This window comes from Rattus norvegicus, chromosome 7, assembly GCF_036323735.1.
Source record: "Rattus norvegicus strain BN/NHsdMcwi chromosome 7, GRCr8, whole genome shotgun sequence".
Taxonomy (NCBI): Eukaryota; Metazoa; Chordata; class Mammalia; order Rodentia; family Muridae; genus Rattus; species Rattus norvegicus.
In genome coordinates, this window is record NC_086025.1 from 102719665 (window position 1) to 102731886 (window position 12222).

The 12222-nt window shown below is 48.4% G+C and overlaps 1 protein-coding gene across 4 annotated transcripts in view; it reads left to right on the top strand.

Moving 5' to 3' along the window:
• Positions 1-6963: 6963 nt before the first annotated feature.
• The window catches only part of Khdrbs3 (KH RNA binding domain containing, signal transduction associated 3), a 157918-nt gene continuing 152659 nt past the window's right edge, over positions 6964-12222 (top strand). Inside the window, exon 1 of one of the 4 annotated variants that reach the window (XR_005486718.2) lies at positions 6964-7386. Coding sequence is in view for 2 of the 4 variants with exons in the window: in NM_022249.2 (NP_071585.2) it covers positions 7299-7386 (88 nt within the window). In the remaining 2 variants the exon portion in view is untranslated. Of the gene's footprint in view, positions 7387-7768; positions 8209-12222 lie in introns of those variants that run through there. The other 3 variants (NM_022249.2, XM_063264204.1, XR_010053039.1) reach the window with 3 other exon arrangements.

The following is a 12222-nucleotide window of genomic DNA, read 5'->3' on the forward strand; positions in this document are numbered from 1 at the left end:
ACCCTAACCCTAACCCTAACCCTAACCAAGAAAGTACTGTGCCTGTCAACGGCCCCCTGCAAACAAGAATGCTTACTGAGGTATGCATCTTTAATGACACTTCATAGGGCTTCAGGAGAGCATCTCATCAGCAGGAAAGGGTGAGCAACTGCTAACCATTTTCTCCTTGGCCCTTCCTCAGTCCTTATTCCTGTCTGGGATGAGGTCATGATGCCCGAAGTAGAAGAGGATCAAATCTATCAGGCCTAGGATGGCGAAGGAAAGGAACTTAGCACATCAGTGGCATCTTGTAGCTGCCGCGCCAGCTGTACACACTACACGTTGGGACTTTGTGAGGGATGAGACAAAGCACATTTATTTGGTTAGGTACTGACAGCAGGGCTTTGATTCTGGATCACGTCCTGTCACTCTGCACTGTCCAATGTCAAAGCCATTGTCCACAGGTACATGGCTAATTAGCACATGAATGGGTGTTGTTAGTAGTAAGGAATTACTTATAATGCTATTCAATCAATTGAGTTTAAATTTTAAAATGGTGTAGCCCACGCTCCCATAAATTACAACTTTGTATTTTTTTGTTAATCATTGAAATTTTTGAATTGAATTATGATGTGCTGTGGAGGCAAAATATTAGATTCTAGAGATGTTACCAAAAAAAGAGTATTAAAGTCCATCAATATTTTTAGATTATTGATTACAATATTGAAATACATTCCAAATATATTGGGTTGAATAAATGACTTTGTCGTTTGTTTCTTTTTACATTGTTGGCTTCTAAACATTAAAGCTATGCACACAGCTCATATTACCCATCCCCCCAACATGGGACAGTGACGTTCTACTGAGGTGTGTGTCATGTGCCCATGGGTCCTGGGGTCACCACCTCACATTTATCTCATGAGGATCATAGAGTAACTTTTTTTTTTTTTGGTTCTTTTTTTCGGAGCTGGGGACCGAACCCAGGGCCTTGCGCTTCCTAGGTAAGCACTCTAACCACTGAGCTAAATCCCCAGCCCCTATAGAGTAACTTTTTGTAGAGAATTACCTTTCCTTCCTTTTCCTAAAGAAGCCTGAAGAAGCTGCTTTATCCCAAAGTCCCTAGCTGACTAGGGGGAGGCTGCTGGCTGTGTTTGGCTCTTTAGCAGGTGGATTCAACCAGTATGTGCTCCTGGGAGCTCAGCATGTATAACTGTACAAAGATCATTAAGCTTTGAACATTGGAATGGTGATTGATTGCAGACCAGTCTCCAGTAAGTGTAGCTAGAGAGCCCAAGTAGGACCCACTGAAAAGATACTATCAGCTCGAGGAATCTGGCGTACTGCTGTATGCCAACTGTCATCTGAGGCAGAATGAAGTTGATTAAGGATGTCCTGCCTCGTCCTCCATTAACAACAAGCAGGGGTTTGGGGAGAATATATCAACCTGGTATAACTCCCAGCAAAGTAGGGGTGACAACTCAGATGTGTGTGAACTAGCAGCGTACTGTAGAGAAAGCAAAGAATGAAATGTTGGCCACACATAGCTTCTCTTAAAGTTACTGTCACGAAGTCTACTTTTGTTCTGAAATATTTTCCCTGGGAATTCAGTGTTCTTACATGAATATACAACTTCATGTCTGCTCGTTCTCACAACCATTTTTAATAAACTTATCTCATCTTGCTTTAACTACAGAAAAAATTACAAGCCTGTATTCCTTTAAAAAAATAGTTTATTTTAGTTTTGATTACCTGTATATATGTATATATGTGAGTGTTGGTATGTGTGGATGAGTGCAGATGCCGGGCAAGTGGAGACCCCAAGAGGGTATCAGATGTCCTGCAACTAGAGTTATAAATAGTAATGAGCCCCCGACTTGGGTGCTGGCAACAGGACTCAGGTCTTCTGCAAGAGCTTCAAGTGTTCTTAACTGCTGAGCCATCTCTTTAGCCCCCAGCACATCCTATATGATGTGCAGTATATTGGACTTTAAAAATGTCATCACCTTACCAGCTTGTTATGCAAGTATAGATAGTCTGATGCTGCCAAAAAAATATTTTATTTCTGATTATTTTTTTTACCAAACTCAATATGTGCAGTTTTACTGAGCCCTCTACCCGCCAAAAAACCCACCATGCAGACAAAATTGTTTTGTGTGTATCTTTATGCATCCCAACATGAAACAGTGAGCTAGGAGATAGACGTGGATGTTTTTACTATCATGGCAGTAATGTTTTACATTTCAGCTGTGTTTTTCAAACCGGAGCATCTTACAAAGCGCCAGAGTGGGTGATAACTTTGTGCGCTCCACCACCACATATCACATTTTAGAACAGCATGTGAAAGATACAGGGCGGCTCCCACATCCAGGGAAATAACAAAACCCATTTCCACCATGACTAGCTCAGAGAACGCATGGCATTTTCCAAGGTCTTCTCTGTGAGTCTTATTGGTCCCATTGGATCTCAATCAAATAGGAGGAAAACAATTGCTACTTGTAACATTTTCCAGGCTTAGAATAGAGACAGGTCCTGATAAGGTCAAGTGGCTTTTCTGCACACACCTGGCTGTTATATCGAGGACCCTGGACATGTTGATTCTTGTTCCTTTGTTTACTTCCTTTGTGTGCCTACCTTTAAACACAGGAAGCCTTCTCTATGCCTGTTTCTCTGCTTTTCTGTGCGTTGTTTTTGTTTTTGGTTTTTTTTTTATTTTTCTTGCTGTTGTTGTCCCCTCCCCCATTTCATTATCTTCTTCCTCTTTCATTTCTTCACATTAGAACCCCCATCTATTACTTTCCTTCTCAGGCTGACATTACAGTCCTCCTTGGAGTTCCTTTCAGTGGAGGTCAAAACCCAAGTGGCTGTCATACAATAACTTTCCAGGGAATGTACTTCCGAATTTCTCCACGAGGGGGTGTGTGCACAATATCTGTGGCATCTTCCCTGCTGAACAGAGGTAGGATGGATGGTTTTGCTGCAGTAAAGTGAAATGTGCAAGAGGACCTGGACTTGCTATCCACCAGACAGAAAGAGGACAGACTTGCATGGAAAGCATGTGAATACAGAGCGAGCAGGCTAGGTGTCTCTGGGTATGTGAATGATTGAGCTGGAAAAGCTTGATTTTCCTGTCTTTGGACTGAGTGGAACAGAAATGATAGATTATCTGAGTGTGCACATCCGTGTATATGTGCATGTGCACATGTGTTTCTCTCTTTTTGTACATTTTATGTTCACGTGTGTATGCATGGGGACGTGAGAAAATGTATCTAATACTCCTTCCAGCTTCTGGACTATTGTAACTTTCTTAGCCTCACTTACTTGATGTCTGAGCTTCCTTCCTCTGCACTGAATATGCAAGGCCTCATGGAGTCACTCCTGATCTGTGGATGTGCTCTGTATTCTTGAGGGCCTCTGCCTTCCAAAGTTTCTCCTACCCTTCCAGTCACAGTCTACTGGAGTCGTTGACCAGAGTGGATCTTCTTGGTGACTTTTGCTGTAACAGGGTCATGATGGATTTCTAGGTGAGGCTATGCCATCTTTTGGTGTCCTCCTTACATGACAAAGCCATCGTCTCAAAGATTTGAGTAACAGTGATGTTAAGAGAACGGCTTTGTTAGGAGGAGGGATCGCTGAACAAATGACTGCTTGCATTGAACTGACTGCTCAACCAGACACTGGGCTAAGGAGCTGAGAAGGCTCCAAGGACAGCGAAGACAAAGACTCAGTGTGGTGAGCAAGAACAAGAGCATAAATAACGCTGCTGCCGAGAGGAGGAGGAGTCGGAAAACATTAACACTGTGTCTATGAGGAGGTTAGTGAGGGATAAATCTTAACTGACCCTGAAAGATGGGCGTCACCCTTTCCCTGTGCTCAGAGATAGTGCTTGCTGGGGCGAGATTGGTAGCTAGTAAGCAAGGGATCTGGGGGTCCAGAATGAGCCCTGATTCGGACTTTTCCACTCATGAGAATGTAGCATAGGGCTCACATCTCTTACACGTTCAAAGGGAGGTTTGCAATGCGGGCAGCAATCTTTAGAAGAAAACCAGCTCGCAGACACAGACTGTGTGTGGGGTGTGTGCCCTGATGATGTCTAGCACAGCAGCAGTGTCTGACTCACTGGAGCTAATGTCAGAGGCCAAGGATATATCATCTGTCTCTTCCTGGGAGAGAAGGGCTGGAAGTCAGTGGAGATTATAAAATGACAGCCGTCCCTCTGGGGTTGCAGAGACACGGCTGTGCTCCTCGGGTAGCCTGGGATGATGGGAAATACTCCTTACCTCTTTGGGACTGAGAGTCAAATCACTGACTTGGATCTGAGGAAAAGGTAGTTCTGGTTCCTTATGCCAGCCTAGGGACTCCAGGGAGTGTAGACAGGGTCTGTGGAGTCTTGGGTAACGTCAACAGTGACATTGTGCCCTTGCCCAGAGGTGCCGTTGGAGAAGGCCTCTTCGCCTCTACATCCAGAGCAGTCTCAGCACACAGAAGCAGAGTATTCTGAAGATATCTCTGGCTTAGAATCCCAAGGACCTGAACTTGTATCACTGCCTGCTGACGTTTGCAGAAAAGCTGTAACTTTCTCCAAGACCCGAGTCTTTTATTTTCTAAAGGTTTTGAAATTTCGAGACCACAGGATGGTGGGTTCATGAACAGCAGAGTAGGTAGCAAGACATGGCAGTGCCCTGTACTGGTCCAGCCAGACTGGAGGGTGGGGATGAGTTTCTGAGCCTCTTATAGGAACATCAGTCTTCTCCCCTGGAGGACCCGACATGGGCACTCACAGGGCTGGGCACCTGCCCTCTTGGAAGGCTTTGTGAGGAGGAGGGTCCCAAGCAGACGCTTCAGCATCTCTGTTGTCGGCCTCATGGTATACAGTCCTCCTCCCCAGCTGCTGGTGGGACATCTGTGCCAAAAACTCCAGTGGGGGTGGGACAGAGATCTAATCAGTCTCAGATCACTACCTGGGAAGGGTTGGGTGTGGGAAGGGTTTAGAATAGGAGGGCCTGGGATCTCAGATTGCTAGTGGTGGCACAGGTGGCAAAGTATAAAATTACTCAGCCTCGGAGATTTCTTGATGAGTAAATGGTGATAAACGGAATCTCTCCTGCAGGTATCAAGAGGACGATGGATAAAGCTGCCGGAGCAGCTTGGCACTTAGTAAATGCTTATAATAAAGATAATTAGTAAGTGCTTAATAAAGATAATTAGTAACTGCTTAATAAAGATATTCATCAGTGAAAGTTTAGACTACTACCGAGGCAGAAAATGGAAGACACAGTGCAAGGAGGCTGTTTTACCAGGTCCTCTGTCTACCTCTCCTCCTCAGGAGTGGTTGTCAGAGAACCACTGGAATTCAAGTCTAGGGAGACTAGAGCAAAAGGCACATGCTTCCATTTAGACATCAAGAACTTCCCCAACTTCCCCAACTGCCTTGAAGGATGGCTGACATTACCTAGGTGTTGGGGGTCCAGACGTGAGGCTCAGATTTGGGGCACAATGCACAAACAAACCAGCATGGGGCTCAGGGTCAGAAGCAGGATCTATCTACCCTTATGAGCTTACTCTGCTGGGGTTGTGCACCGAGTCCAGCATCGAGGACCACACAGATGGTGTTGCCTGCTGCCTTTTGAAGCTTCTGCTTCAGAGAGCCGCCATTCGAGGGAGACTGCCACAGAACAGTCTGGCTTTCATTTTGTGCCGGGATGCTGGTGAAATAGTACATTCTCATGACCTTACTAAGAAATGATTTTTTCTTATCTCCATGTGATAGGTGAAGAAACTGAGGCACAGATGACCTAAGTTTGCTAAAGGGTCACAACTAGTTAACCATTGTGTTTTACTGCCTCTTGCCCTTTCCATCCGAAAGAGAGACATGGGGGAGGTTGTTGCAGGAGGCTCTGGAGTCGCACCACCTTACCTGCAACCAAGTATATGCAAGGCTGGAACAAGGGATCAGATGCTTGGAGGATTCCTTCAGGAAACTTTTCTGGTGCGAAATCACCCCACAATCGTCCCAGACACCAGGTGTTGCAGACTTCTCCCTCAGACAAATTTGCAATTCTCCATGATAGCCCTAGGCTACCAAAAGCAGAATTGTGGTTCTGTGAATGGCTTTAGAGTTCAGGGAGAGGGAAAATGAAACAAGGCTTTTCTGGGAAAGTCTTTAGTACTGTCAAGGGACCCAGGTTATCAAGGTTGGGATGATGATATCCTCTGAGAGGAGGAGACTCAGAAGTCCTTGGCCTAGTGTGGGACACTTATTTCACAGACCTCAAAAGATCTACGAGGAGACTAGGAGAGCATTTGCTGGGGTTTGGTTGGGTGACTCGAGGGCGACAGAAGACATCACCACTTATGTGTGGTGTGGTAGGTTCCCTACTGGAGAGAGTTTAGAGGGGCTCATTCATCCATGTCCAGACACCGCCATGTAAGGAGAAGGGCAACCGGGAGCAAGTCTTGGAAGACAAAGACAGTCTGAAGGGCAGGCGCTTTTATGTAACCGACCTCTGCGCCAAGGGTCTCAGGAGGCTGGCGTTTCAAGTCCGGTCCGGCGCTATTTTCGTACAAATAGCAGCGGACAGCAAAGCGACCTAAGTTAGGCAAGTCCGCGGAGCTTTGGCGAACCAGGAGCCTGGTCTCCCTGCCGGTTCCCAGAGCCCAGCCTGATGAACTTGGGTTCCAAAGGCTCTGCCCTTGTCCCTCCTCCCTAGGACGGGTGACCTTGGACGCGCCACTTGACCTGTGAGCCTCAGTTTCCCAGACTGCACGTACAAGGCAGTGCTGGACGGCTTAGAGGTGCTCATCGGGGAGCCCGGGATGGAGACCCCAGGTCCGGGGACTAGAAGCGCCCCTACAATATCCCCGCCGCGGGTCCGCGCAGTCCCAGTGCCCCCACGAGGCGGCGCGCGCCAGGCGGTCGGCACAGCGCGCAGGCGCGGCGGGCGGGGCGGGGAGGGCGCGGGGCACTGCGCGGAGGCTCAGAGCGCGCGAGGCGGCGCGCGGGGCGGGTCGCAGCAGAGCCAGGCACGGTCGCCGCCAGCGGGCTAGTCCGGCCAGCGCTCCTCGGCTTCCCCGCCCGCTCCTTTAGCTCATCCCGCCGCCGTGCAGCCCGCGGCCCGCAGCGCGGTGATCTGGGGCTCCACGGGGCCGGGCTGAGCGGCCGCCGCCCGCCCCGAGCCGCCACCGCCGCCCGGCCGCCCGCCCGGCTTGGCCGCCGAGGCGCCTGGCGGGGTCCGCGCCGCCGCGGGCGGGCGGCTCGGGCTGCGGGGCGGCTGGCGCGCGCGCGCCTCGGGGCGGAGAAGCGGGCCCGGCGGCCGGCGAGCATGGAGGAGAAGTACCTGCCGGAGCTGATGGCGGAGAAGGACTCTCTGGACCCCTCCTTCACGCACGCCCTGCGCTTGGTGAACCGAGGTGAGCGCGCCGGCCGTTAACGGCACCCGAGTAGCCGGCTCCGGGGAGGAGGGAGGAGGCCCGACATCTGCATGGGACTGGAGGCGCTTCCGTGGGGACCCTGGTGGACCCAGGGGAAACTTCTGGGTGGAGGGCAGCGAGAGTGTAGGAGTCTGTGTCTAGACCGATCTTGGGTGAGCCCACCAGGGAGAGAGAGTGGGGCACCCTGGGACCAGGGGTGTTCGGGTGTCCAAGGAGCTAGAAGAAAGTGCTGCAGGGATACCGATGAGCTTGAGCGGATCGGCTGCGCAGGAGATGAAGGGAACAGGTGCTTGGGTTGTTAGTGAAGTTTGGGGACCTTGGAAGAGGTTTAGGGTCAGCTCCTTCAAGCACGATAAAGGGGAGGACTCCAGCGGCCCCGAGGGAGGAGCCCAGTCCCTCTCCCACGGTTTTTCTGTGTGTGCCTAGGCGGCCGCTGGCTGGGCAGTTTGCCGTTCCTGGGGGCGGGCACTCATGCCAGCCTGGCTGGCAGGCAGGCGGCCCTTGGAGGTCTCAGTTTGGGAGAGGAGGCCCGCCAGAGAGCCAGTTCTTGCTCGCCCTTTCTCTTTTTGAGACAAGCTGGGCGGGTGACCCTCATTGGTGTCAGGCTTAGGGTTGAACACATTGCCAAAGGAACCACCGCCTGTGCCATTTTTCACACTCCTCCAACCAGCGCGGGTGGAAAAGGAACCGGGAAGTGCCAAGGACAGGGACATTGGGGTTTATGGAGGCACGCCTACCCAAGGCAGTATTCTTCTGGTTTACTTCTCCTCTGGCTTCCTGAATCATCTGTTGGGATGGAAGGTAAATGAAGCTTGCCTTCCCCCAATCTATCTGCTACACCCGGGTCCAGCATGTTTCCCAGAAAGATGGTTAGGGAACCTCTGGTCTTTTTTTTTTTTTTTTTTTCTTTCTTCTTACTTCTTTTTTAGGGATATGGCAGAGACATCATCTGGTCAGATCTGTATCCTTTTTATGAATCACTTTGTGTAGTGGATCCTATGGTATGCTGTTCACAGTGCTGGTCCTGACTCTTATTGTTGGGAGAGAAAGATGAGGCAGACATATTCTATTTGTGTGTAGACACCTATGTTTTAGAACCACGACCCCTGCTCCTTGCCTGTTGTATACAGTTGTCAGGAGCAGGCTGTTGTCCTTTGTGCGGGTGGTGGAGAGACTTACCTTCTCCAAGAATTTAAGCTTCTTTCAATTGTTGAACAGAGATATGTTCGCCAGCCTCTCCCGTTAATGGCATGCTTATTTTGATTTCTTTCATGTAACGGGGCTTGTGAAAAAGTAATGGGCGTTCACTCTTAAATTGGCGAAAAAGAATTTTAAGTTTTACTGCCTGGTTCCTCTGAACAGTCTTGTAGTTAGGTCCCTGCAGTTAGGTTACAATTGTACTCCCCACTCCCTGTGATTTACGTGTATCATTTGCTGCTTGCCCGGGCTGTCGTCTCTGTAAGAAAATTCTTTGTACGTTGTGTGAGATCAGTGGCTTAGAAATGGTGTGGACTGTGAAACCAAGTACAGTTTTCCTGGTGAAGAGACTAAATCAAACTTGGGTTCTCCTCCACCAGGGAAACTGGTTTGAAAAGATAATGAGTTCTTTTAAAAGTCCGGCTTGTTTTCCCGTACTGTGTTGTCGTAGCCGAGTGCTGTTAAGATGTCCACAATTCTGTCGGTTCCTGTGTGTCTGCTGGGGGTAATGGTGGCCTGGGAGGTGTTTTCCGGACTTGTTTGGCTTTAACTTGGTTGCCTTGCTTTTCATCAGGACGGTAATTCTTGTGAGAAGTGCATTTCTTACTGGTGAAGGAAACGCTGCTGCTAGGATGCTCCCGTTACTGCGGGTTCTTACATGACTTGAGATGGAGCCTGGTATCCAGGACACAGTGCTCTGTCATTTAAAATATTAATTATGGTCTGTTACGTAACTCCTAACATTACAAGTGCCTTTAAAAAAAAAAAAAACAACCATCAGGTCTAAAGTCAGCATTCGGGTGAATTTTGGCAAAGTTTCATTTGAAATCTGATAGCTACCCTCTCACTGGTCATATGAAAGTGTTGTTATTCTTATTTTGCTGTGTAATTTTTGCTCCAAGAAAAGCCTTTTTAGAGTTATGCTGGAATCTCCCACAGGTGGGAATGGTCGGTACGGAGATGAACCTTTACCATGTGTGGTGTGTGGCACGTAAGAGACACTCTGCAGCTCCTGTCTCAGAGGCTGATGGTCCTTAGGGTTTTGCACAGTTTGCAAAGTTTCCACAGCACTTGAGCACTTGCTGTCTAGTTCTATCCTCATACTTCCAGGCCTGCAGGCAAGACAATCAGTGCTTTCTGAGAGGCTACTGGGACCCCTACTGCGCATCAGCCTGTAGGTATTGAGAATTAATTTGAACTCACATCTTCTGTCTTGAATGGCATTCTTCTTTCTATATGTGACTTGCGCCCCCCCCCAAAAGTTGAAATGAACTCTTCTTGAGTATCAATTTAAACCACTATTGAAATCAATACAGTGAGTATGATTGTACATGGTTAATTTAATATGAGAGGGAAGTACTATGTCCTTTAAAAAGATTGACACTGTTGTAAGAGACAAGGGGCTCTTTCTGCATTTTGAAGAAGCAGACCTCCATTGTAGACTTCGGAAGGATTTAGTTCCCCAGCCAAGGCACCTGTGAATTAAAGCCCTCCCGTGACCAGTATTTTAGTTTAGTAATCAGCACCGTACCATAATGAGACAGATTATAAATGAGACATAGTTATTTCAGAATGCGGTATTCATAAACATCGATCTGCGCCCTGGCTGAGTTATCGCTGTTGCTACAGTCTTTAAGTAAGGACTGGAGCAGATAGCCCTCAGGTGAGACCTCGGCTAGTGCGGGTGCACGGCTGCCTTTTGTCCAGGTTCATGATGGACATGAGTTACCCAGGTGACTTTTAATTTCCAAAGGAAGCTGCTTCTCTCTCGTTGCCCCAGTGTAAAATTTCATTCGACAACAAAAGTAAGGCTAGTGCTTAATTGGCATTGAAGACAAAAGAAGTCAGGCTTGGTAAGAAAGGAAAGAAATTGGCCTTGGCGTTCGCTCACTGTGCCCTGCTTGGTCCCCCAGTCATGCCTACAATGGGAACTGCTGTGCTTCTTGTTATGGAGGTCAGTTAGACTACAGGGGTGGTGCTTGCCCTGTGTTACATTTGCCAGAAAGAGATATTCCGACCTATAAAATCCCTCTCCAGGATGTCTTTCTTGTGTCATGATTTAATCTCACATTTTGGTTTGGATGGCTCGCTGTTCAAGTCTGTCCAAGGCATAACCCCGTGTTTTTAATTATCTAATAATGTAAAGATTGGTGGCTATTCTCAGCCAAGTTATATTTAGTTGTTGTTGGTTACAGGAGGAAGCAGAGTGAAGTGAGGCTGTCTGTGAGCCCACACTGATAAGCCCTTTGTTGCTATTTCAAAATAATGGTTTTCGTGTGCCCTCAGCTTCTCAAATATTAGGGCTTTTTGCGTTATTTAAGCAAAAAGGTGTGAGCCTATGTATGTGCAGAAAGAGAGTCATTAGCCCGTAGTTCCTTGTACTGAACAAAACTCCATGGTGAAGCTTCCGTTTTGGGGAGTCCCTTTTGGAAAATCGTTTGGCTCTGGTTGAGTGCGCTCTGACCTGCACAGAGAGGGCTCAGCACGGAGATTAGCAGAGTGCTGTCTAGGCGTGGCACCCATATTCTTCCGAGTGAGCTTCCCTACCTCATCCAGAAGAGGCTGCCATTAGTTCTTGTTTGTTTGTTTCTCTTCTGGTTGTGAGTATTTGGGTTTACATTTGTAGGACATGGATGTAGTGACTCAGTTTGAGGTCAGTGACTTCTGAATTTTGTGCAATGCCTCACAGAGAGATACAGTGTTCTGGCACTTGGACCCTTGGGGACTAAAAGTGCCAGGCTTTTTGTGCTGACTGCTGGAGAAGAGGTGAGGAACCAGAAGCCCCGTATTCTACTTTAGGAGAGAATGAGTTTCAGGTTTATAGATGTCTTCTTTCCTCAGAACTCAGTCCCCAGCTGTTCTTTGGAGATACAGAGTGATCCGAGGTTCGGATGAACTGGAATAATGTTTCTGAGAGCCTTCTGTCCCAGGTGATGCTTGTATTTTAATTACTGCCAGCACCGCAGGGATGGAGAGGTCTTTGGGCCAGGATTTCAGTTGTAGAACCTGTCTGAAATAGCACACTTCGAGGGCGTCAGAGAGAAGCCAAAAGTAGGTTGTCCGGTTTGCCAGACTACTCTGTTCTGACCCTCGGAGGTCTGGGAAGTGAGGTTGCTGTCCAGTGTTGGCTAGCAACAAGCGCAGACTCGGAAAGCCTCGCCTCCTGATGTGCAGTTCCTTGTCTTGCTCCCTGACCACATTGGGTTGAAAGATGCATTGTCTATTTTTACTCGTCTCCCTGCAGGTTTCCTCTCCCCACCGAAGGGCAGAGCTCATTGCCTTTTTCTTATCTGCAGTGATGCCCACCTCCTCCCTGGTGTGATGCTGGGGTTTAGTTCTCTTTACTCACTGGAAGAGTGGACCTGTCTTACCTGTCCTCCTGCCTTCACTGGGCTGGGGATTCAGAGCCACTGAGAACTCTGCTCCTATCCTCTGTAGACCACCAGGCCTGAGGTGTGGGGATGAGGTCTCTGATGTGCACACTGATGAGGAAGGAGGGAAGATTCCAAGTGAAATGGGGTGTTAAAACCAGCAGGAGAGCATGCCAGGATCCTAAGTGTGGAGGAACAGTAGGGGTCTTTTTCAGGAGATAATGAGATGTTGTTGTCAGATCTGTTT